The sequence below is a fragment of the Tamandua tetradactyla genome, chromosome 6, assembly GCF_023851605.1.
Source record: "Tamandua tetradactyla isolate mTamTet1 chromosome 6, mTamTet1.pri, whole genome shotgun sequence".
Lineage (NCBI taxonomy): Eukaryota > Metazoa > Chordata > Mammalia > Pilosa > Myrmecophagidae > Tamandua > Tamandua tetradactyla.
In genome coordinates, this window is record NC_135332.1 from 60,528,639 (window position 1) to 60,556,252 (window position 27,614).

Genomic DNA, 27,614 nt, shown 5'->3' on the forward strand with positions numbered 1-27,614 from the left:
CAACCGTGGCTCAGCGGCAGAATTTTTGCCTGCCATGCTGGAAACCCAGGTTCGATTCCCGGTGCCTGCCCGTGCGGAAAAAAAAAACAAAAAACAAAAACAGAACAACCACAAAAATACCCTCAGAGAGATGAGAAGCGATAACTTGTGTTCTGTTCCAGGCTTTCTGGCTCAGCCTTCTGTAATTTGAAAGTTATAGCAAGGAGTGAAAGATACCTTCTCCATCCTGAGATGGGGGGTGGAAAGAGCTGACTGGGGAAGGGGGCAAGGGAGAGAGGGGCTCTGGTGTCTCCCTCATCTTCTGTTCAAGACAAAATGCCTTGGTGCTTTCCTGGCTCCCTCTCCTCTGGACCAGCAGCCTTTCCCAGAGCTAACAGCACTACCCCCTCCCCCAGGCTTTTTATTGTTGATAACGAAAGAATAAAGACGGAGCTGAGATTTCTAGAGAACTCAGGGAAACACAGAGGGGCTGGTTGTCATCACCTGTCCTAATGGGAAGAAACTTCCTTTTCCAGAGCATGTCCCTGCCAACACCCCTTCTCCGCCACCATTGTTCTGAAATTCCTAGCAGGAGCCACATAAGGCCAGACAGGAATGGCCAAGGCTTCCTGGGGAAGAGCAGGTGGTGGAAGGCAGCCCCTGGTGGAGAGGAATGTAGGTACTGCCAACCCATGGATTATTTTATCCTCAGAAGCCATTTAAGACCCTAAGGCCAGAGAAGTAGCAGAACACAGCAGACCTACTATTTCCATGGCAAAGACGAGGTGAGAGACAGGGGATAGGGTGGTGTGCCTGTTTCTCTAAAGCCTTCAAAGGAAGAAGGGGAAGAAAAAGGCAGGTGGGCCCAATGACCCAGAAAACCCAGGAAGATACAGGGGCACTTGTGAAAATAATATGTGTCTGATCTAGAGATAAAGCCCAGGGTGTATGCACCAGGGGGTTTCTCCAGCTCCGGGGCAGCATCCACCTTGAAAATTCCTCCTTCTGGTTGTGGCTCCTTCTCTCATCCAAGTGTGACCAGCGGGCAGGCCACTTGGGAGGGCTGGCCAGGCTGCAAACTATAATCATGGCCAGGAAAATACCATTTCTGTGGGTAGAAAGGTACCTCCAAAGCAGAAGACCTGAGTTCTGCCTCCAGCTCTGCCTCAGGGCAACTGTGAGAGCTAATGAAAGCTACTTCCCCTGGGAAGGTGACCCATTAGGGCCCACCAACTCCAAGTACTGGGTCTCTCTGTGGTCTTGGAAGGACCAAACCTGCACTCTGACCTTTAGCTCTGACTCTGAAGTCCCAGTTGAGCTCTGACATATGCATATTCCCACACCCCTCCCGTCCCCTGTCCAAAGCTCTAGGCTGCACTCCTGCTTTTCTGGCCCACCCCCCAACTGGCTCCACACCTGCTCTTGCCACACCCAGGATTAGTGCTGGACAGAGGCCAGCAAAAACACCCCACTTCTTGCTGCTCCCTTTCTTCATTATTTTTATTCTCTCCTTTCTCTCCCAGGTCCTCTCTTTCTTTCCAGGGTAACCAACCCCTGTAATCTCCCATATAACTCCTCCCAAATCTTCAGCTCTGGGGCGCCCTTCTCACACCCCTCTTGAGAGGGCCCAATGGACATGGAGGTCACATTTCTGCACCACTAGTCTCACCTTGTACACTTGTCCATAGGTTCCATTGCCAACTACTTCCACCAGCTCAAAGATTCCAGCAGGGTCCTGGATGGGAGGGGAGGAAAGAGGAGGGAGGAAAAAAGAATATGGTGTCAGGACTTGAGAAAAGGATTATATAGCTAAAGGGGAGTGTGGAAAAGGTATTTGGTGAGAGTGAATACTAAGTCTATTACTAGGGGACTTGAAGAGGGAGGAAATCCTGATGGCCAGCTATCCTTTCCTGGGCTGTCTGACTTCTGTGGAAAAGTCAGAAAGAGGTAAGAGAAAACTAAAATCAAAGTCTAGCTGGTTTTTCACACACATGTCCCTAATTTCAAATTCAGTGAGTCTGTCCCCTCATCAGTAAAATGGAAATGCTAGAGCACTGCCCTCCAGAGGAGGTTTGAGTTTCAAATGAGGTAATGCCCATAAAATGCTTAAGATAGTGCCTAGCACAGAGCGTGTTGCTCAACAAAAGTTCATTATCATTATTGTTTCATTTTTAAAAGCAGGGATGAGGAAAGTTAGCAGAGGGTAGGAATTTGAGATCCAGCATCCTTTGATTCTTTTCTCCCCTTCTCAGACCTTTGCAGACTGAGGGCTTCCAGGCCAGGTATTTGAGGCATTTGGGGACAGCAGATAGGATTTCCAATGGGAGAGGGAGCAGGTGACAGAGAAAGGGCTACAAGGAGGGGCAGGCTGAGCTGGGAGAACTTTCAGATCCTACTTTCCTGAGCCCTGCCAGGAGAAGAAGGCTCAAGAGGCTCAAACAAAGCCTCCAAAGAGGCTCATCCTCCTGCTGGCCAAAAGCAAGAAGGCCTGGCCCCCAAGCAACACAACTGCCATGAGGAGACCACCCCCACTGGGCTGGCAGGGCCCTTTTTTTTTTTTGAGAGGTGGAGCTGCAAACTGAAAGAGAGAAACCCCCCTAGTGCTATGCACACTCCTGCACAGCAGTCCTTGTATTTCACAGGGTAGGCCCCTCCCCAGTACCTGCAAAGGCTGAGAGGAGAGGCAGAAAGTGAGGATGGCATTTAGGAAATAAACTCTCCAGGCAACGCTGAGACCTCTGGGCTGATAATTCTGAATGTGATCCCTGATTCTGAGAACCAATACAGGATTTCTGAAAACAACAACAAAACTTCACCCACTGAAGTGGGCCTACAGAAGAAGACTGGGCATGTTGTGACCCAGGGAGAGAGAACGTCCTCTTTGTCCATTTCCTCAGAAAGGGGAACTGGAGGACAGGCAATGTAGCCCTGGCTCCCTGTACTTGCCCTCCCAGAGCCTCCCTCACAGTGCATTGTCACTGGACCCCTACTTGTCTGTAGAGCCCCCAACCGCAAGGAGGACTGAGTCCTTGTTCACCAGGGTGCACCCAGTACCTAGGCCAGGGCCTGGCACACAGCAGCCGGAAAGGACATCCCAAATCCTGTCTCCTCCTGCTCCTTGCAGAGGGTGAAGAGGGGGTTCTTTCTATGTGCTCTGAAAGGGGCTGAGCTGACTAGACAAAGAACTTCTTGGCTCTATGTTTAATTATTAAGCTCTAGCTGAAGCTACTAAAAACTTTTAACAAGTCTAAAAATCTGCAGGCCCCACAGGAAAAAGAGAAGTTCGTCACTGCAGTGGTGGTACTAATGAGTGGTTCCTGAGAGCTGCAAGGAACCTGGAAGAAGTTGAACTGCTATCTACGATTCTAGACTTAGAGGCTCAGAGAACCTAGTTCCCTAAAGATCAACCCAAAAGCAGAGCTCATCCATTCTGGGGCCTCTTATCTCTACAGTCCTTTCTTGCATCTAACTCCACTTTTTTCTGAAATGGTGGGAGATAGGAAAATGGAGATATGGTCATGACTTTCTGGAAACCCTTAATCTCTAAGAAAGGAAATGAAATACGATTGGCCTGTATCATAGTGAAACACCACCATCACCTTGAATCTGCACAAATAAATTTAATTTTATAACATTAGCTCTCAACCTGTCTCTTTCCCACAAGTTTGGACAGTACTCAAGGATAAAGAACAATCTCTGAGGTCAGACACACGGGCTTCAGATATTGATTTTAGTGATTTCAAGCCTGTTTTCTTATTCATACGGTAAGGATAACCACACTTACTCCCTGAAAAAGTCATTCTTACAGTTATGCTGAAACAATGCAGGTAACACACTGGTCATGGTCCCTGACTCCACAGTGGTCTGCTCCCTTTCCTTGTTTCAAGAGCAGCACCATTTTTCCACACCAAAACCCACCTTTGCTGTATCTCCTGCTCCTCCTTCCTTCTCCACATCACAATTGCCCAGTCTTATTTCCCCCTTCAAAATGTCCCTGATTTGTCTCTTTCTCTCAGTCACTGGAGCTGATGCCCAGACCAATCTCTTCTCTCACCCTTCCTGGAGCTCCTGCCTCCCTACACCTTTTACATCTTTCTCTTCTGCCACTGCCACTGCCACATTTAATCCTCTTAAAACAGAGCTTTCCTAATTTTACTCTTCTGCTTCAGAACCAGCGTGACCCCCCACTGCTTACAGAAGGAACCAAACACCTCAGCCTGGTATTTAAAGTGGCTCCATTATTCATCAACCAATGAAGATTTTTTTGAGCGAGTGTCCCAGCTCACGTTTATCCTGCCCTGGGCTAGGTCTTAATCGAGGAAAATTGATAAGGCAATCTTATCTTATTTCATCCATTCATTAAATATTTCTTGAGCACTAACAACATGTCAACCCCTGAATGAGGCATAATGGGGAGCTCAAAGATATATAAGAAACATTCATATTCCCTTAGGACCTTATGATTTTATAGAGGACCAAGTACCCACATTTGGATAGAAGGTGGTATATGATTTATGCCCTAAGAGCAACCAAAAACACTAAAGGCAAGAAGAAACTGCATAGTGTGGTAGAGAGAGCACTGAATCAGGTGCCTGAAAAGGGATTTCTAAGTGAGAACTTTGACACTTGCTCTGCGTCCCTGGGGAAGTATTTAACTGTTCTCTGACCTCATTTTCCTCACGCAAACAAGAGGGAGCAGGATTGAATAAAAAGTCTGTTTTATGATTCCAGGAGACAGAAAGAAATTGTGATTGGGAATCTGAGGCAGCCTCCCTGGAGGAGATGGTATTTGAGCTGGGCTTTGGAAGCCGGATACGTTTTCAATTGGTGAGACAGGAATTTAAGCACGCGGAAGGCCATGCTAGGCTGCGGGACAGGAACTTGGGTTCGGATGTTGAGTATGAGATGTTAAGAAACATGTAGAAGTAAATGTCTATCAGGTAGTTAGAGAGAGACAAGGGTCTGGAGATAAGGTTTTAGGAGTCATTTATGAGTATGAGAGTTGGAGACAAGAAATCAAGGAGAGTGTCTAGGGAAAGAATAAGGACCAAACCTTCATACCAAAGGAATGGCCCTAATTATTAGAGAGCAGAAGAAGGGAACCCAGAGGAGGTGGTCATGAAGGGTGCCCCTCAGGAAGGACAAGGTAACGAACGGCTGTACATGCTGCACAGCACTCCTCTGCAGGACTAAGAAAATACTGCTGTCCAAAAACAGGCCAACTCACTCTCTAAGCCAAATTTGCAGGTGAACTCACAGCCTTCCCCCCTACATGGGACAGGACTCCCGAGGGTGTAAATCTCCCTGGCAACATAGAACATGACTCCTGGGGATGAGCCTGGCCCTGGCAATGTGGGAGTGAGGAAGCCTTTTTGACCAAAAGGGGAAAGAGAAATAAAATAAAATAAAGTTTCAGTGGCTGAGAGATTTCAATTAGAGTCGAGAGGTCATTCTGGAGGTGTTTCTTATGAATGGATAGATACCCCTTTTGAGTTTTTGGTGTACTGGAGTAGCTAGAGGGAAATACCTGCAACTGTTGAACTATAATCTAATAGCCTTGACTCCTAAAGATGATTAAAAAACTGTAGAGCTTTTAAGATCTGTCCGTGTGATTGTGAAAACCTTGTGACTGACACTCCCTTTAACCGTGTAAGGACAGATGAGTAAAAAAAAAAAAAAAGAACAAAAAATAAACAATGGGGAGGATGGGATGTTTTAGGTGTTCTTTTTACCTTAGTTTTTATTTTCTTAAAAATAAATGTACAGAGCTCCTACTTGGAATGATGGAAATTGTTTGGTAATGGATGATGGTGATGGTGGCACGACACTGTGAACATAATTAACAGCATTAAAACATATATCTGAATGTGGTTAAAGGGGGAAATGTTATTTGTATATATGGTTAATGGGATAAAAAATTTTTTTAAATCCATGAAACTGCACAACACAGTGAACCCTAAGTTAAACCACGGACTGTAGTTAATAATACAATTATAAAAATGTACTTTCACCAATTGTCACAAATGAACCACACCAATGCAAGGTGTTAATAACAGAGTGGTATATAGGAATCCTGTATCTTACGCATGATCTTTCTACAAACCCACATTTCTCTATTAAAAAAAAAAAAAGGCCAAGGACTTGAATAGACATTTCTCCAAATGACCAATAAATACATGAAAAGATGCTATACATCACTAGCCATCGGGGAAAGGCAAAACAAACCACAATGAGATAACCACTTCACACCCATCTAGAAGGCTTACTATTAAAAAATAATAATAAAGGAAAATGGAAGCATTGGCGAGGATGCAAAGAAATTTAGAAAACTCTCATGCCTGGTTGCTGAGAATGTAAAATGGTGTGGCCACTGAGGAAGATGGTCTATTGGTACAGAGTTATCATATGACCTGGCGATCCCAACTCTACACACACACACAAAATAATTGAAAGCAGGGACTCGAATAGGTAATGTTCATTGCAGCATTATTCACAACTGCCAAGAAGTAGAAGCAATCCAAGTGTGCATCAACAGATAAATGAATAAACAATATGTGGAATGTGCATAAATGGAATATCATTCAGCCATAAAAAGGAATGAAGTTGAAAAAGAAGTTCAGGTACATGCTACAACATGAATGAACCTTAAAGTCATAACTGTTGAATGAAGTCAGACACAAAAGGACAAATATTGTATGATCTCAGTGATATGAAATAATTAGAATGAGCAAATTCACAGAGGCAGAAAATAGACTACAGGTTGCCAGGAGAGCGGATGGGAGTGAGATATGGGGAGTTAATGTTAATTGGTAAGAGTTTCTATATGGGGTAAGGGAAAAGTTTTGGTGTTGGAGGGTAATACAACATTGTGAAATGTAATTAACACCACTGAATTGTATATGTGAAACTGGTTAAAATGGGAAATTTTATGTTTGTAGATATGTTACCAAAAAAAGAAAAAAGAAAGAAAAACATCTCCAGCCTTGGCACCTAGGAAACCACTGATAACCTCTACAACAACTGTCGCTGTGAGAATAGAAGGCAGACCGTGGGATTGGAGGCAAAGGCTGTGGGTGCAGCACACTTTCTGGAGAAGTATAACTTTCAAAGGAAGTGGGGGGTGGAGGGTGGGATCAGATGATGGCCAGAGGAGGCAGCAGGGTCAGACAAAAGGGTTTTCAAAATAGGGAAGATCTCTTACAATTGCGGAAAGAAGAAGCCAAAAAGGGGAGAGACTGATGGTGCTCAGAAGAGGGAAGATAACTGAGGAAGATGTATTTTTTATGTCAAATACACATGCATATTTCTTAGTATATAAATTTATCTTCCACTGATTTACAGTACCAATAAAAAAACCACAGTGCCTATTTCTCTTTTAAACACACATCCAAGGATTTCAAATGCTCAGAAATGCACAACCACCACTCAAATATGATTTATACATTGATCTGGCCCCAAATAATTTGGCCTTCAAATCCTGTACTGTCTGTGTGCTCTCCAGAGAGAGCCACCAAGGCAGGCCTGGCCTGCCCCTACACACTAGCGCAGCTTTGTAAAGATGTTGCTGCAGATCTTCTCCAGCTTCTTCACCCGAGGCTCAAATTCTTTGTTTTCAGCAACCTGATCCAGCCAGCTGCTGGAGGTGGGAAGGGAATAGGGATAACTAATGAGGATGAAGGAGTGAGAAGGACAGGAAGAGATGAGCAGTAAAGAGACTGTTCTGTTGAGATAAAGAAGGGAGATGGGGGAGCTCAATAAATACTCAATAGTCTCGACCTTGCTGATTCAGTGGTCGGGAAGATCATCTGTTCAGTAGGAGCAAAGACCTGCACAAGGTAGAAAAGCTTGGGAATAGATAATGTACAGTAGGCTTTAGGACAGTGGTTCTCAAAGTTCAGAGTACACTTGGGAATCACTTGGGAAACAAGATTCTCAGGACCCACCTCCAGAGATTCTGATTTAGCACCACAGGTCTGAAGTGAAGAACTGGAAACACCTGGGTGATTCTACTGCAGAGAGTCGGGTGGACCCATTTTGAGGAACTCTTTTAGGAAGTTACTCATAGGTGAATAGAAGTTGTAGGACCATCTGGGAGCAGCAGGGATCTGACTAAAGACAGGTAGCCTGAGTGAGCAGGGTGGGGGGTGGAGTGACCAGCAACACGCTAGGTGACCAGCGACTGCTTTCTCTTGTGTTCACTCCACACCACCTCTCTCCTTACTGACTCCCTTCCCCAGCACACAATTCATGTCCATCTTTTTCCGTGTTGATGTAGTCAACCCTGCCTAAAAATGACCTCTCTCCTCTTTGTCAAGCCAAACCACAAGTTTTTTCAGGAACTCTTCCCCAGCTACTCTAGACCACCACAAACTATCCCATCCATGACTTTCAATCTTAATTTCACATATTAATCTCATCTCCACCATGAGTTTAAATTCCTCAGGAATTAGACTGAGGATGTATATATTTTTTAAAGCAATCCAAAGAAAAAGACAAAGATGTTCACTCTTGACACCTTCTATGAAATATTGTACTGGAGGTTCTAATCAGGGTAATTAGGCAAGAAAATGAAATTAAAGGCATCCAGATTGGAAAGGAAGGAGCAAAACTATCTCTATTTACAGATGTTATGATCTGTTTGTATAGAAAATCCTAAGATATTCTTAAAAAAAAAAACCTCATTAGAATTAACAAACCAATTCAACAACCTTGAGGATACAAGATTGATATAAAAAATTACTATGTTACACTGTTTCCATATGTTACAATGAATAATTAAAAATGAAACTACATAAACAATTCCATTTACAATGGCATCAAAGGAATAAAATAAATAGGAATAATATAAAACTTGTATACTAAAAACTACAAAAAGACAGTTGGAAAAAAAAACATAAATAAATAGAAAGATACACTATCTACAGATTCAATGCAAAGCTATCCAAGTGATCCCCAGTCAATGCACTGCCATCAATATCAAGATCCCAGCCAGCGTTTTTGTAGAAACTGACAAGCTTATCCTAAAATCCATACAGGAATACAAGGGACCCAGAATATATAAAACAATCTTGAAAAAGAACAAAACTGGAGGACCCACACTTCACGATTTCAAAATTTACTACAAAGCTATAGTAACCAAGACAGTATTATACTGACATAAGGACAGACATACAGATCAACTGAACCGAATTGAGAACCGCAAAATAAATTTTTACATTTACAGTCAATTACTTTTTGACAAGGGTCCAAAGACATTTCAAGTGGGGTTGGGGGGAGAGTACTCTTTTTTTAAATACTGGATAGGGGTCCAATTTCAGCCATCATAAGAATGAAATTGGACCCCTATCTCATACCAGATACAAAAATGAACTAAAACGGATCATAGACCTAAAAATGTAAGAGCTAAAATTATAACTCTATTAAAAGAAAACACTGGAGTAAATTCATGACCTTGGAACAGGTAATGGGTTTGTAGTTATAAACCAAAAGAAGTAAAATCAAAAGAAGCAACAACAGAAAAACAGATAAACTGGACTTCATCAAAATTTAAAACTCTTGTGCTTCAAAAGGCATCATTAAGAAAGTAAAAAGGCAACCTATGGAATGGGAGAAAATATTTGTAAACCTGGTAAGAGACTTGTGTACAGAATTATAAGGAATTCTTACAACTCAATAACAAGACAAATATTCAAATTTTTAAAAATGGGCATTATTGATAAAAATGGGGAAAGGATCTGAATAGACATTTCTCCAAAGAAGATATACAAATGACCAACATGCACATGGAAAGATGCTCAATGTCATTTGTCCTAGGGAAATGCAAAACAATACTGAAACAATATACCACTGCAGTCCCACCAAGATGTCAACAGTCAAAAAGACAGACAGTCACAAGTGCTAGTGAGGATATGGAGATATTGGGACCCTCATAAATTGCTGATGGAAATGTAAAATTGTACAGCCGCTTTGGAAAACAGTTTGGCAGTTCCTCAAACCATTAAACATAGAATTACCATAGACCCAGCAATTCCACTCCCAGGTATGTACCCAAGAGAACTGAAAATATATGTTCACATAAAAACCTGCACATGAAGGCTCAGGGCAGCATTATCCATAATAGCCAAAAAGTAGAAATAACCCACATGATGAATGCATAAACAAAATGTGGTATATCCATACAATGGATTATTATTTGGCCATAAAACAGAATGAAATACTGGCAGATGCTAAACATGGATGAACCTTGAAAATATTAAGCTAAATGAAAGACACCAGACCCAAAAAGCCATATATTGTATGATTCCATTTATGTGAGATATCCGGAAGAAAAGTAAATCTATATAGCACAAATAGATGAGGGCAAGGACTGGGGAGTGACTGTTAATGGGTACGGGGTTTCCTTGGGAGGTGTTAAAAATGTTCTGAAATTAAAATAGTGCTGATGGTTGAGCAACTCTGTGAATTTACTAAAAACCACTGAATTGTATATTTTAAAAGGAATTTTATGATATGTGAATTACATTTTGTGCTACTTTTAAAGTATTGTACACCCTAGAAAAGCCATGTCCTTTAATCCTCATTCAGTATTGTGGGATAGAAATCCTTTTGATTAGATCATCTCCACAGAGTTGTGACACACCCAGCTGTGGGTGTGATCTTTTGATTAGATTATTTCCACGGACATTTGACACACCCAATTGTGAATGTCTTTTTGGTTAGATGAAGATGTGACTCCATCCATTCAAAGCGGGTCTTGATTAGTTTACTGGAGTCCCTTTAAAAGGGAAACATTTTTAAGAAACTTCAGATGCAGATGCTTGGAGAATAGCTGCTTCAGAGCTGACAGAGACACAGATGTTTGGAGATGCTTAGAGTGCCAACAGAGAAAGCAAATGCCTAGACACAGGCAAAGCCTAGCAGATATCACCATATGCCTTCCCATGAGATGCTAAGTAAGCCAGAACCCAGAGTTGTGTCCCACAAGAGTTAAGTGAGGCCCACAGACACTTCAAGAGGAAACTACTGGCATCAGAAGCTGGAAGTGGTGGAACCAGGAACAAGGATCAGCCTATACCAACCACATGCCTTTCTAGCTGATAGAGGTATTTTGGATGGCATCAGCCATTCCTAAGTGAAGGAAACCTCTTGCTGATGCCTTAATCTGGACATTTTCACAGTCTTAAAATTGTAATTTGCAACTTATTAAATTTCTTTTTCAAAAGCTGTTCCATTTCCAGTATATTGCATTCCAGCAGTTTAACAAACTAATACATAGCTCAATAAAGCTGTTATTAAAAATAATAGTCGGAGAAGATGGCGGCTTAGTAAGACGGGTGGGTCTTAGTTCCTCCTCCAGAACAGCAACTAAAGAAACAGAAACAATACGAAACAGCTCCCGGAGCCACGACAGAGACCAAAAAGACAGCGTACCCCATTCTGGAACGGCTGAACGGGCAGGGAGAATCCGCTGCAGTGAGATACCCGAGGGGTACGCGCTTTCCCGGGCCAGGGCGGCTGGCGACCGGGGTCCCTTCCACACACGTGGCTTCCCGGTCCGACTGGGAACGTTGGATAGCGGGGCCCTCCCGCCACACTTGGCGTCTCGGGCCAGCTGGGCAATTTGGACCAGCACTCCCCCAAGCCGCGGTGGCTGGCGACCCCCACTCCACGCGCGGTTTCCCGGGCCGACTGCGAGATTCGGATTGACAAGTTAAAGGAGCCACAGCATCTTTTACTGGTGGGACCCGCAGACAGACAAGCGCCACGAGCACCACCTACTGGGCAGGAAAAGAAAAACAGAGCCCAGAGATTACACAGAAAAACCTTTCAACCAGCCGGGTCCCACACCCGGGGAAACCTGATCAAATGCCCAGACACCAGCAGAAAATAACGGATCACGCTCGGAAAATTGAAGATATGGCCCAGTCAAAGGAACAAACCAATAGTTCAAATGAGATACAGGAGCTGAGACAACTAATTCTGAATATACGAACAGAAATGGAAAAACTCTTCAAAAACCAAATCAATAAATTGAGGGAGGACATGAAGAAGACATGGGCTGAACAAAAAGAAGAAATAGAAAATCTGAAAAAACAAATCACAGAACTTATGGGAGTGAAGGACAAAGTAGAAAAGATGGAAAAAACAATGGATACCTACAATGGTAGATTTAAAGAGACAGAAGCTACAATTAGTGAACTGGAGGATGGAACATCTGAATCCCAAAAAGAAACAGAAACTATAGGGAAAAGAATGGAAAAACTTGAGCAGGGGATCAGGGAACTGAATGACAATATGAAGCGCACAAATATATGTGTTGTGGGTGTCCCAGAAGGAGAAGAGAAGGGAAAAGGAGGAGAAAAACTAATGGAAGAAATTATCACTGAAAATTTCCCAACTCTTATGAAAGACCTAAAATTACAGAACCAAGAAGTGCAGCGCACCCCAAAGAGAACAGACCCAAATAGGCGTTCTCCAAGACACTTACTAGTTAGAATGTCAGAGGTCAAAGAGAAAGAGAGGATCTTGAAAGCAGCAAGAGAAAAACAATCTGTCACATACAAGGGAAACCCAATAAGACTATGTGTAGATTTCTCAGCAGAAACCATGGAAGCTAGAAGATAGTGGGATGATATATTTAAATTACTAAAAGAGAAAAACTGCCAACCAAGACTTCTATATCCAGCAAAATTATCCTTCAAAAATGAAGGAGAAATTAAAACATTTATAGACAAAAAGTCACTGAGAGAATTTGTGACCAAGAGACCAGCTCTGCAAGAAATACTAAAGGGAGCACTAGAGTCAGATACGAAAAGACAAAAGAGAGAGGTATGGAGTAAAGTGTAGAAAGAAGGAAAATCAGATATGATATATATAATACAAAAGCCAAAATGGTAGAGGAAAATATTATCCAAACAGTAATAACACTAAAAGGTAATGGACTGAATTCCCCAATCAAAAGACATAGACTGGCAGAATGGATTACGACCCAGCAATACCACTGCTAGGTATCTACTCAAAGGACTTAAGGGCAAAGACACAGATGGACATTTGCACACCAGTGTTTATAGCAGCATTATTTACAATTGCAAAGAGATGGAAACAGCCAAAATGTCCATCAACAGACGAGTGGCTAAACAAACTGTGCTGTATACCTACAATGGAGTATTATGCAGCTTTAAGACAGAATAAACTTATGAAGCATGTAATAACATGGATGGACCTAGAGAACATTATGTTGAGTGAGTCTAGCCAAAAACTAAAGGACAAATACTGTATGGTCCCACTGATGTGAACCGACATTCGAGAATCAACTTGGAATATATCATTGGTAACAGAGACCAGCAGGAGTTAGAAACAGGGTAAGATAATGGGTAATTGGAGCTGAAGGGATACAGACTGTGCAACAGGACTAGATACAAAAATTCAAAAATGGACAGCACAATAATACCTAATTGTAATGTAACTATGTTAAAACACTGAACGAAGCTGCACCTGAACTATAGTTTTTTGTTTGTTTGTATCTTTTGTTTTTGTTTTTTTCTTTTTCCTTTTTATATATATATATTATTATTATTATTATTTTAATTTTCTTCTCTATATTAACATTCTATATCTTTTTCTGCTGTTTTGCTAGTTCTTTTCCTAAATCGATGCAAATGTACTAAGAAATGACGATCATACACCTATGTGATGATACTAAGAATTACTGAGTGCATATGTAGAATGGAATGATTTCTAAATATTGTGTTAATTTCTTTTCTTTTTTTTAATTAATAAAAAAAAGTTATATAAAAAAATAATAATAATAATAATCCAGGGTGTATGGGTAGCTCAGTGGTAGAATGTTCGTCTTACATGTGGGAGATCCGGGTTCAATTCCCAGACAATGCACCTCCAAAAAAAAATAATAATCCAAAGAGCACCTACAATAGTGCTCAATAAATTACTGCTGATAATATTATAGTTTCCACTCTAAGAAAGCTACCCTATTACATGGAAGATGTGGATTCCCTCAAAATGCTTCTGTAGATACAACCCGTATGAAAAAACCCTGAGATAAACACAGAAAATTATAAAACAACATGGTTTCTAGTCTTGGCTGTGGTGCTACCTGGAGCTTCTAATTGGCTATGTGTTTGGGGCAAGTCACTTAATCATTCTGGGTTCCCTTTCAACAAGATAAGAAACTAGTTCTTTCCAGTTCTTACTTGATGAGTCCAAATGCTCAAATCCACACTCAATGAAATCTAATGGTTATTCATTGCTTCTTGGTGGTGTACCAGGAACTGTGCTAGACTTGGAAACACAGTGGTGAACAAAATGAGGCAGACTGTGCTGGAATGATGTTTCCATTCTAGTGAGGAGACACACATTAAACAATTCTACAATGAATTACTTCACTGTAATTGTGGTGAGTCTTACATGCTACAAAGAAGTAAGACAAAGTGCTAGGAGAAGAAACTTGACCAAGTCTGGGGAATCAGGGAAGGATCCTCTAAGGAAGAGAGAGTCAACCTATGGTCTAAAAACTTTCCAGAACTCTCTTTGTGAACAATGAGGGCTACTTTCTGTCCCATCCTTCTAGCCCTTATCTTTGTTGCCTTATGTTGCCTCATATTTCTTGTCTCAGAGATGTCTTTCCTTATCCACCCTCCCCACATCACCTTAATAATTATGTTAGCCAAAAGTTTTGACCATTTTCTTTGTTCCTCATACTGCTGAACACTTTAGAGGTACAATCTCACAATAAACTTTAAGGTAAGTACTGTTGTTACACCCATTTTACAGGCAAAGGAAGTTTAGAGCAAGCAAATGACTTGCCTAGGGTTACACACAGCTAGGAAGTGATGGAACCAAGGTTTGACCCCCCCAAATTTGGTCCCAAGGCCTACAACGTGTTCTACCCTGCTTATAGTAAATCCTGCCAAGGGACCATGTTTTGAACCATTTGGTCTTCTTTCTCACCCAAGATGGTTCCTAAGCCACAGGCAGCCAGTCCTAGACTGAAGAAAGAAGACAAGCTAGGGCAAATCTCCCCCTTACCCATTCCAGAGAAGAAACCCAGAGGGAAGATTCCAGGTAGTATATACAGAGTTAAGGCTGGAGAGGCCATTATTATTTCAGATAAAGGAAAGTTGAGGCTGTTTATGAGCAGAGGGACAGCTTATATATAGACGATCAAGAAAATGTAACGGGAGAGGGAATGAGAGTGGCAGTGAGGAAAATAGAATTGGGAGAGAAACTAATTTCAACAAGATAATAACCCAAAGAGCACTTACTATAGTGCTCAATAAATTATTGCTGATTATATTATAATTTCCACTCTAGCAATAATTTATTGAGTACTACCGTAGTGAATGTGAGGATAAAGGACTGAAAGAAAAGAAGACGGGCAAAGCTTGGTGGGAGGAGAGGAAGACACAGCCTGAGGGCGGCCAAGGGAACAGAAGTGAACCAGTTGTTGCCCCTCCTTGATTATTTCAAATGTGTTAATCTTCCCAACTAGCCCCCAAATTTCCTGAAGATATGCCCCCAGCATTTGGGACATGAAGGGGTTAAATAAACACAGGCTGAACAAAGCTTAGGCAGGATACCTTGACCCTTTCTGAGTCATCAACTAATGCCTCCATCATGGAGCACTCACTGCAGCCGACCAGAAGGGAACCAGGCACAAACTGGCATGAACACTTTCTTCCTTGCTCTGCTGACCCTCAAGGAACTCTCTGGGCTTCTCCCACAGTTCGCAACTGGAGAAAGAGCCAGGAGGAAATGACAAGCATAGCTCTGACAAACAGCAATCGTAGTCACTCTGATGTAAAATACAATAAATTACAATTCTCCTTCACAGCTGGTGAGTGGAAAAGTTTGCAGTTAGCAGAATCCAGTTTGAAAGGGGTGGGTAATAGAATGGGCAAATGGAGATAAGCACCTTAGGTCGGGGGCCAGATTTCTTGGACCTGGCCCAGGGCTGGAAGATTAGAACCAGGGCCTCCAGTCCTCACTGCACTAATAATACCTTCTCTATCAACGTGCCTCTCCCTTTGGTACTTCAGATTGCTCATCTCAAATGGGAAAGTAATTCATGTTGTGTCTGCTTTGCATGCAGTTGAAATCCCTGGAGGGATAAAGTTTTTTTCTAAGTACTTGAACAAATGCAAACTGTTATTATCAACATTACCCAGCATCTTTATTAAGAGCCTGTCAAAGAATGCCTCCTTAAACTTTAGCTCTGCCCTCTGGGAGCTTATAAAGCAGACACCAACACAAAAAGAAGAGCATTAGCATGTAGAGAAAAGTTACATATGCTAAAATATGAAGGGTGAGATTGCTTGTGAGGCAACTGTAGAAGCAAGTAGCATAGGAAAATGCATCCCCCACTTTTTTTTGCTCATCCATGAGACTTACATAATTTCAAACCTGGAAGGGATCATTAAAGATTCCAGGAGATTCTAGGAGGTTGCTAGAATGGTAGAAAGAAGCAGAACCATAAATCCCGCTGAAGGGCTGTAAGTCCTTGGCATAGAAACATTAAAAAAGAAAAAAAAAAAAAATCCAATGGAGACAAGGGAAGGACTGGTCCCTCCTGTGCTTCAAGCCCAACAACAATTATTCACTCGAATATGCCCTGGCAGGTACTGCTGCTGTAACCAGCACTGTTTCCCAAAGCAGGAAAGGTGCCATCCTACTTCCGACAAGGAAACAGCTCCAGGAGGTGGGGCTGCCATGGCATGTGTGGGGACAGGAGGACAAGTCAGGGTAAACCAACCATGAGACCGGGGAGGGGGAGGGGAACCTTCCTTACCTGGGCCACAGCTCCAACTCCTCAGGCTTGTAGGAGACAGGCCTCCTCCTACCCGCTTATTACCATCCATCACTACCACCACCACTCCCGCCCACTGCCCCAGGACTGCTCAGAAGACAAAAAAGACATAGAGAAACCTGCAATAGTGGAAAAAACAGATAGAGGAAGGAGAAAAGGAGTATGAGGCCCAGTAGGGAAAGAGGAATGGGAACTTGTGGTCTAAAAAGGGAACCAACAGGGCAGTGGAGCCTCTATTTCTCTGATAACATTTCAAAGGGGAGTGAGTCTGGGCAGGGTGGAGGCCTTCCCTCTCTCCCAAAAGAAAACAATAGGCCTGTTTTCCTGAGCTCTTCCTGTAATCCAGAAGAACTAAGCAAGAGGAAGCCGGGAGGTGGGGGAGGGTGATGGTAAAGGCTGTGTCTGTACCAAGCGATGCCTTGGGGGAGGGGTCTTTTACTTCCCATAGGCTCCTTCAGCTCTCTCAAAACCATCTCCCCCCAAAACTCCAACAATCTAAGTACTAAGACATGACTGCTACGTAAAGGCAGCTTTAAAACCCATCCATCCCTCAGACCTGCTACCAACCAGATTACCATCCCTTAACTCGTATAGGAGTTATGCTAAACCACCACCAGGTGAAGGCCTAAACCCAGAGAGACTAGGGGCAGACGGAGTTTTCCCCAACAGGGACACAGCACTTATCCAGCACCAGGGGAGAAAATGGAAAGGAGTGGGAGCTGGCAAGTAGTCTGGGTAGAGAATGAGACATTCTTCAATTGCTATAAGTAGCTAAAGAATGTGTGTGCACAAGAAAATATGGAAGAGTACGTGTGTGCGAGAGAAATGGGATGTGTGAGTGCATAAGAAAGAAAGAAAACAGGAGTGGATTTGTGGGCTGGGGGAAGGGGATTGGGGATAAGAAAAGTCTTATTAGGTAGCCTCCTCCATCCTATCCAAGCAGAGAAGCTAGACACAGCTCCCAAGGACCCAAAGGGAAACTAGAGACTCAGATGGCTGCCTTTCTCAACAGGACCCCTGAGTCAGTCTCCCTCTATCCCAAAGCCAACCAGGGGAAATATGTTCAAACCCAAAGGGTTCAGCAGGCCCAAAGCCAAAGCATGAAAGACGGATGAAATTGTCCTACGAAGAGAAAGGAAGTAGAGAGAGGAAGAGGGGTTATCAGAGCATCTCTTAATTGAGCCAATAAACTGGAAGAGAGAATGGAGGTAAGGTTAAAACCCTCCTCAATTCCCTATTGCCTATCATGCCCAATAACAAACTGGATTCTTTAATAAAGCCTTCAAAAACCCTTTCCCACCTTTCATTACTCTAAAACTGACTGTCCACTCTGGATTGGGTTAACCCTATCTCTCACACTGTGGGACTGAATCAAATCCCTTTTATTCTCATTCCACACTGTGATGTCCTAGTCCTCTGTGTATCAGCTGCTATCCATGTTTGAAGGGTTTTTACGGGAATGGTGGGCAGGAGGAAAGGAAATCAAGTAGGCTCCATGAGTAGAGGGGAGGGAAAAAACCCAGGAAAGATATTTGTGTGCTGGGGCATGGAGGCGGGGAAGTTTTTAAGTCACTCCTCCTGGGTCTGTGCCAGAAGGACCTGTAACACACATACATACTTGCCAATACACGTAGAGGCAGAAACAAGTTCAGACGTAACACAGACATGAACATAAATACCGTTCTAATCAGAGACCAGCCAGAGCAGAGGGGGCCCTGCCTGGAGCACAGAAGTTGCTTCTCCTCTACCAAGCTGACTTTGCTACCTCTATGCCTGGGTTCCCTACAAATCCAGCTGCCTCAGACAGGAGCCCTGGGGTGATGGCGTGATCCAGACTGGAGGTCTTCACAGATGGAGAGGCCCACAGGAGGTGGGCAGCTGACACATGAAGAGATGAGAACAGTTTTAGGAGGGAGTGCAGAGTAAGAGAAAGTCAGGCTGGGTGTGAGGGTTGGTGGGGAGACGAGGGGACCAGAACTCAAGCAGCTGTGTGCTAGTTCTAAAATGGCCGCAGACAAGGCAGGGGACAGATGGTCCCTTTCTGATGCCGAGCTGGGGAAGTGGGGAAAGAGAAAAGGAAAAAATAAACACCATCACAGTCAGAAATTAAAAATAAACCAAAAACCTAAAAGATAAACAGCTTGCTTCTGAGCTTCCGCCTGCCTCCAGAGCCTTCTAAGGGAAAGTAGAGAACTGCAGGCCTGGGGGGCCAACCCCTTGTCTCAGGTTTGCAAACTGTTAGAGGTCCTTCTAGCCATCCCAGACTCGCAAAGTTTTCTAGGCAGCTGAGACAACACTGCACCTTTGCCTCCCTAACGTTCACTTTCCAAGTCTCACCTTAGGCAAGTAAGGCTTTTGCTTTAAAAATGTTACAAGCTGTCAGAACAATTTAATTCTGCCTCTTCTAATGAGGTGTAAAGCTGATATGTACTTTATAGCAACCGTCTAAAAGGTTTTGAGAATCAGTGGCCAGCAGAACAATCTCACTGCCTCACAGTTTGCTGTGCTGCTGCCACCCCAACCGCCCAACACTTTCCAATCTACAAGATGCATTTACAGTCCTCTCATGTGGGTCCCAGACCTGTGGGGAAGCAGGGCAGGAATAGCAGCCCATTTCACAGATGAGAAGTTAAATGATCATGAAGGTACAGCTAGAACTCAAGCCTAGTTAGTCTTCTGAGGGCAAACCTAAGGTGTCTTCCCATGGCACGTACGACATTGCCTTCCCCAGAGCTTTGTCCCTTAGATTCTATTTGCTATCTGTGGACCAGAGAGGTTCTTCCTCAGGTTCAGATTTGACTGCCTTGCAATGGATCATCCCAGGGAAGGTTTGATATTGGAGCCTTGACAATTCCTATCGTGGTGTCATTTGACTTTCTGCTAGTGCAAGAATCAGGCAGAGGAGCAGGAGTCCTACATTCAATTGTATTTCTCCCAGTTCTTCCAACACTCGATGTTCTCACCTCAGTCTTTGCACATGCTGCTCATTCTTCCAGATACGTTAATCTCAATTCTCCTGGATGCCTCATGTCCATGTTTCCAGACTTCTACTCATATATCACCTCCTCTAGGAAGTTTCTCTGACTATCCCACTGTTTTCACAGCACTCTAAACTGTCCCTACACCACCCCACTTTATGGCACCAATTATATTTCTGTGACCGCTTGTTTTTTTCCAGCATAAACCTTCTTTATTTTATGGTTCAAAGGGTGATGCATGGTCATATGACTGTTGACAGCCCAAGATTTAAGTCTATCATGATATAAACTGCAATTTTAAAACCTAGGGAAGAAATCATAATAACAGGTCTATAACAAAAAAGAATTGGGGCGGTACAACGGTGGCTCAAAGGCAAAATTCTTGCCTGCTATGCTGGAGACCTGTGTTCGATTCCCAGCGCCTTATGACTGCTTCTTTAATTGTCTGTCTCCTCTGAGTTCTCAGAGTCCAGACTGTAGTCAATACCCATCCACTGAATGAATGATTATATAAATAAAAGAAAGTTAGCATTATCTAGAAAATTCTTCCCCTCTCCTTAATGCAATGGCTTCTAACATTTACTTTTGGCTTCTGTCCTTTCTTCCAAAATGATCTGTGAATATTCACTTAAGTGCAATACACTAGGACAACTGGTAAAACAAATCCTTTTTTGTCATGTGAATCAGTGCCCCCTAATTTATTTGTTTGGTAAATACGCATTACCAGAAAGTGGATTTTCTTAAAGAGAATTCCCATGTAGTCAGCAAAAAACAAATAGGAACATTAATAAGGACAACAGGGCAAGAAGAGATGAAGGGAAGGCTTCCTGGAGTAGGGTAAGCCTTTTGGAAAGGATAAAGAAATGAGCAGAAGCTGGCCTGAGTGAGAAGGGCAGAGGAGGGTCCCACCTCAGTGTGAGGATGACTTACGAGAAGGTTTAAAAGCATAAGAAGATGACTCAGGGACAGATGTTCTTAGCTAAAGCAGAAAGAAAGAAGAACAAACCAGAAGCATAGCAAGATACTACATAGAGTATCTATGGTTAATGGGTTATACTGTACTAAGAATAAGAAGGCCTGGGCATTGGTTCTGAGTCTTTATGCTATTTAGCAAACCAGCAGATCACTTATCCTTTCAGGTTTTTCCCTTATCTATTCAATCCCATCTCACAAGAATTCATGGACATAAAAACATTTTGAAAACCACTAAGACACTGGCTCCACAGATCAAGGAAAACTGTTAAATGGTGATTTACTCAGACCACTGATGTCACTAGGATTTAGGGTGAAGAGTGGAAGCACAAGAGAAAAGAAACAAGATAAAAAGGGAGAACTGGGAATCTACTCAAAAGACTTAAGGGCAAAGACACAAATGGATATTTGCACACCAATGTTTATAGCAGCGTTATTTACAATTGTAAAGAGATGGAAACAGCCAAAATGTCCATCAACAGACGAGTGGCTAAACAAACTGTGGTATATACATACGATGGAATATTATGCAGCTTTAAGACAGGATAAACTTATGAAGCATGTAATAACATGGATGGACCTAGAGAACATTATGCTGAGTGAGTCTAGCCAAAAACTAAAGGACAAATACTGTATGGTCCCACTGATGTGAACCGACATTCGAGAATAAACTTGGAATATGCCATTGGTAACAGAGTCCAGCAGGAGTTAGTAACAGGGTAAGATAATGGGTAATTGGAGCTGAAGGGATACAGACTGTGCAGCAGGACTAGATACAAAAACTCTAAAATGGACAACACAATAATACCTAATTGTAAAGTAATCATGTTAAAACACTGAATGAAGCTGCATCTGAGCTATAGGGTTTTTTTGTTGTTGTTGTTGTTGTTTTGTTTTTTGTTTGTTTTTGTCTGTCTGGTTGGGTTTTTTTTGTTTGTTTGTTTTTACTATTATTATTACTTTTATTTTTTTTCTCTATATTAACATTCTATATCTTTTTCTGTTGTGTTGCTAGTTCTTCTAAACCGATGCAAATGTACTAAGAAACGATGATCATGCATCTATGTGATGATGTTAAGAATTACTGATTGCATATGTAGAATGGTATGATTTCTAAATGTTGGGTTAATTTCTTTTTTTTCTTTTTTCCGTTAATTAATAAAAAATAAATAAATAAATAAAAAATAAATTTAAAAAAATGGGGAGGATAACGGGCATGGGATATTCTGGATGTTCTTTTTTATTTTTATTTTTCTTGGAGTAATGAAAATGTTCTAAAATTGATCGTAGTGATGAATGCACAACTATACGATGATATTGTGAACCACCAATTACACATTTTGGATGATTTGGTGTGTAAATATATCTCAATAAAACTATTTAAAAAAAATTTAATATAAAATATTAAAAGAAGATTGCTGACTGCTGCAGTCTGCAAAAAAAAAAAAAAGGGAGAACTGAGAGAAAGGCAAGTGAGAGAGAAGGGAGAAAAAAGATCTATGATATTAAGGCAGGGCTGAAAGGGATGGAAGGAGGGATAGTCCCAGGAGGGCAGACACTAGAGAAAGCAAGAAAGGGCAGCGAGTGGAGTCAAGAGGCAGGCAAGGAGGGAGATGTCAGGCCCATTCAAGCTGCAGATTCCAAGCTAACGGAGGAGGACGGTACTAGTAATCAGGGGTTGGATAATAATAAGGTTTCTCTCTGCTGGTTTTCAATGGTAACACAAACAAATCATTACACTTCATTGCCAGCCTCCTTCTGGGGAAGTCAGGTGTCCACAAATCCAAGGGAAGAGAGTGGGGAAGTTTCATGACCAAGGAAACCTATGACTTGCCTTACCCCCATATTACTCCTAATTCCAGGGAGTGTCAGGAGACAATCAGACGCCATGAAGGAGAACTTAAGGAAGAAACCAGTGAAAGGCTTTCACAGGAGACTACGAAGAGAGAACCTGGAAGGAAGAGCAGAGGGTGCAAAACTGAGTCAGGTGGGAGAGCAGGAAAGGGTGGGGCCAGCAGACATAGGGAGGAAGTACTGAATCACAGACCTAGAAAGGAATATCCGGCTTCTTCTCCAAAGGGTGGAGACCACATATTCTCTGGCCCCACCAAGGCACAGCCCAGAATAAATTGCAGAAAGGATGTAGGTGAGATAGGAGGAGGAACTTCCCGACCAGTGGGATGGAGCAAGCATGCTCATCCAGTTTTCCACCAGGCCTGTCCCTCCTCTTCTTCCTAAGAAACCTTCCCAACTCCCTTCATCCCAACTCCAGGGCCTGGTGAACTGGTTTATGCATTCACTAAATAAATACTGCTATGTAATAGAATATAGCCATGAACAAAATAGAAATGGTCGGTTCCTTCACAGAGCTTACAGCCTAGACGAAGGAGCAGGCATTAAAGACATAAAGAACTACTACAAAAGTACAACTGTGTTAGAGACTCTGATGAAAATGTAGGGAACTAGAGAGTTTAAAGGGAGGACATGGGTGCGTGTGTGTCTAGAAAGGCCTGCTGGGGAAGAAATATTTAAACTAGAACCTAAAGGACAAGTAAGAGTCAGCTCAGCAAAGGCCAGGGTGGGGCGGAGTGGGGTGGGGCAGCCAGGAGGGCCCAAAGGCTCTAAGGCAGGAGTCAAATCTCCTGGCAAGGCTGTAGGAGGAGCCCAGCATTCCCAGCTACCAAACCCCAATTCTGTGCCTTTCCACAAAATGCTTCATAGGTTTTTATGCCAATGTCCTATCTCTCATATCAGAAAGAAGCCCTGTTTCCACCCCCCATCCCCGAATGTCCCCAAAGGTGAGGTGCAAGTTTTCTCCCCCAGACGAGCTCTTCCTCTGGGTGGACCCAGAGTGAAAACAAAAAGACACACAAGGCTGGAGTGACTCCCTGCAGGAATTCCTGACTCAGGGGGCAGGACAAACAGGAGTTTCATGTTCAGATACAAGATTGTGAAGTTACTTTCTTTTCCAGGGAAGCTGGAAGGCTTTCGGGAGGGGAGAGATGGCAGAGGGCAGGGAACAAGGAGCCAGGCTCACATGTGTCCATGCCTACACCTGGGGGATTGGTGACTCACCCACAGCCATTAACAGTGAAATCAATAGATTGGACGGTTTTCTCGTTCTCAAACTAAACACTAATCCGGGAGGAGAGGAATGTTATGAGAACCCCAGCAGACACCCTTTCTGGGCACTTTCCTCAATAAGAGAAGTCAGGCAGCTATTATCTATCTAATGAACATTTAACAGCCTAATCAGTTTACATACATTTTTATTTAGTCCTTTTAAAACCTTATTAGGTGGATCTTGTTACCCTCATTTTACAACTGGTGAAAATAAAGCATAGGGGTATTAAGTACTTGACAAAGGCCACACAGCCAGTAAGTGACTAAGCAGCAGAACTAGGATTCGAATCGGAGTCTGTCTCCTAGGCCTACACTAACCACTACGCTTTACTTTTGGGGCAGCAGGGTGGGGGCAGGGGGGGCGCAAGCGTTGATGAGGAAGGACCTACCTCCTTCCCTAACCTCAAAACCCAAGTACAAATTCCCTTTCTTCCCAAGCCAATCCTCACCTCGTTCTGACTGCTCTCCCCTCCTCAGCACTAACAGACTCGGGCTCTCAGGAAACAGTCCCTGGAATGCAAATGGACTGAAGTTCACACTGAGAACGGTCCTTCAGACTTTCTCTGAATCTTCCCTTTATTGTGTCCTCCCACAGGTGCCTGGCTCCACGACAACACCCCAACACCATCTCACTCCAAGACCCCTGCACAGGACGTACTGGGGTTTCCCAGAGCAGCTCTAAGACAGTCACCCAACCCTGGCCACACCAGACCACGTCACTCCTCTCCTTTGCCCAGCTTTCCACACAGTCACCACCCAGGAAGTACTTTTTTTTCTTTTGTATGCTGTTTGGCCGGGTAACATTTCATTATTTTTCCACATGAGTATCCGTTATTGCAGCGCCATTTGTGGAATTTGTTTGTTTGTTTGTTTGTTTTTGGGGAAGTGCATGGAAACAGAAATCAAACCTTGGTCTCCCGCATGGCAAGTGAGAATTTTACTACTGAACTACCCTTGCACCCCCAGGAAGTACACTTTTGACGATGTTTACTACAATGCAAACCACACATCTGATCTATTCATGTTTAAGTCAGTGCTGAGAACAAATAGTACACTACAAAGTGGGCACTCAAAGACTTGGAACGTAGAGAAGAAAGAGGAAAGCAGAGGGATCCTAGATCTAGAACCTTAGGGATTATCAATCAGGTCGAGTAGTTCTCAGTAGGAAATTCACATCAGAATCATCTGGTGAAATACACAAACCAGGGCCCCATCCTGGACCCACTGAATCACCTGGGTGGGTGGGTGGGGGTAGCGGTAGGGGAGGGTGGGGCCTGGAATATGTAGGTTCCAAGGGACTTTTCCTAGTCCCTCACTTTGCAGGTGAGGGAAATCCCAGAGAGAAAATGCTCAGTCTGTAAACAAAAGGTGGAACTGAAACCAGAACCAGGTCTCCCAGCTCCCAATGCCAGGCCTGGTCCATGCCACCGTGTGGCCTCAAAGACCTACATAACCACCCCTCAGCCGGGAGCCCCCTAAAGAAGAGTCACTGCACCTGCTCTGCAGAGGTTATGAGGCCAGGCCAGGGGATGCAGACTGTGTATGGGGCTTCATTGCTGACTTGTGAAACACACCTAATCTGCACCGACTGCCCCCTGAGCCCCAAGAAGACCAAACACATGTGAGCCACTGGTTTCTGGTGGGGAAGACAAATCTAACTAGCTCTGAGACCTTGGCCTACTGCTGACACCTTCTTTTCCCCCTTTAAACTTTTTATTTTTTAATAAACAGGACAGCTGCAAAAAAATTCCAACCTACTCGATCCCCCTATCCCCCACCGCCACATACCCAGACCCACCAATTTTAACATTTTGCCACACTTGCTGTATCATTCCATCTATTACCTATCAATCCAGTATCGGCACCACTTAACATATAAGATAGCCCACAGATGCTATGCTTTAAACATAGGCACTTAAACCACACTTTTTACTTTTATTAATGACGGTGATGATAACAATACCCAGGCAGTACATAATGCCAGACTACAGGTTAACACCTAAGGAGGACAGTATTTCGAGGTATGATTAGAACATTCTTTCATTTAAACTTTGAGCCCAAGAGTTGGGTGGACTAGGCTCAGTCCAATGAAAACAACAGCCTTGATTCACACCTGGCTCAATTTAAGAAAAGAGGAGGCTTTCAATTGCAGGAAGAGGAACTGCGGGGAGAAGGGCATTTAGTACTGGACCCTAAAAGGTAATGCTAAATGTGTAGCTTCCTCTAAGGCTGAGAACAGGGGAAAGAGAAAAGATCATGTGATCCTCCAGCTTTCCCTCAATTCTTTGGATCCAATTTTGAGGAAATACAGAGGTCTCTTGTGCTGTAGGCTTTTACTTGGTGAGCTCAGGACACAGCCCTGAACAATAGGCCTCTAAGCTACCATCCCAACCTACGAGCTAGAGGCATCTGGGGCCTGAGAATTCACCTCTAAGACATAGGGTTCTGCTTTTCCTGCAGTGACTTGGGTGCCAAGTCTGATTCTCCCTTTAATTTACCCCTTTCTCCATGAAGGTTAAGGAAGAAACTATAAATGATGTGGACAAGGGAAAATAAGGAGGTAGGAAGGCCATTGGATTGGTTACCTCATGCTAAGAAATTCAACTCAATTCTAGGTCATGCCCAGGGTTGTGGACACCTCAGAGGAATACAGAGCATGACCTGACTTCAAACTGTCCAGGCCTGGAGGCCCAGGAGGTTGACATCAAAAGGGTCTCAAAGGCAACCCAAAGTTAACCAAAAACTTTTTTAGCTTCCAACCCACCACGTCCTTCCTCCCTTAAAAAATCAGGCCTTTTACCTGGCCCACCTTCCCTAGGAGAGAAGCGTCAGAACTCCTGTTACCCAATGTAAAAACTTTCCCTCCTTTTGTTTGACATTGTACATGTATGTGCTTTCATCACCAAAAATGTCACTAACAATCAATAAATAAACGCTTGTTGAATAAAAGCTTCCTGTCAGAGATGCACCACTGGTCACTCCTAGGAAAAGGTGGATGACAAGGACAAAAGACACTCTTTCCAGACCAAGGTACTCATCAAAGGGGGTTTATCTCATTTATAGGGAGACTTCCCTTTTACACATATAGCCCTTTCACACACAAATGCTGAAATGCTGCTGAATTTTATCTTCATGCCCTAAATGACTTTCTTTCCAACCTCCTCTAGGACCTACCCACCGAACCCCTAATGAAAAACAGTAAGAGGCTAAGAACAATCAAGATGATGCTGACAGAAACTGTAGAGCTGTGTTCCAGTAGTCATGCTTCTTGAAGATGATTGTATAATGACATAGCTTTCACAATGTGACTGTGTGATTGTGAAAACCTTGTGTCTGCTGCTCCTTTTATCTATAGTATGGACAGATGAGTAAAACATATGGGATAAAAATAAATAAATAATAGGGGAACAAATGTTAAAATAAATTGAGTACATTGAAATGCTAGTGATCAAAGAAAGGGAGTGAAAAGGGGTATAGAAAAAAAATAGGGGAAACAAAGGCTAAAATATATTGGGTAGATGGAAACACTAGCAGTCAATGAGCAGAAGGGGTAAGGGGCATGGTATGTACGAGTTTTTTTCTTTTTTCTTTTTATTTCTTTTTTAGAATTGATGCAAATGTTCTAAGATAATCATGATGAATATACAACTATGTGATGATATTGTGAGTTATTGATTATATACCAAGAATGGAATGATCATATGGTAAAAAAAGGAAAAAAAAGATGATGCAGATAAGCA

General features: G+C 42.9%; 1 protein-coding gene across 11 annotated transcripts in view; it reads right to left on the reverse strand.

The window, feature by feature from the left end:
• MINK1 (misshapen like kinase 1) overlaps positions 1-27,614 on the reverse strand; it is a 54,437-nt gene that overhangs the window by 16,390 nt on the left and 10,433 nt on the right. For 10 of the 11 annotated variants that reach the window (XM_077165660.1, XM_077165663.1, XM_077165665.1 and 7 more), the window contains exon 2: positions 1,649-1,714. In XM_077165660.1, coding sequence (XP_077021775.1) covers positions 1,649-1,714 — 66 coding nt within the window. Of the gene's footprint in view, positions 1-1,648; positions 1,715-16,783; positions 17,552-27,614 lie in introns of those variants that run through there. The other variant, XM_077165666.1, reaches the window with a different exon arrangement.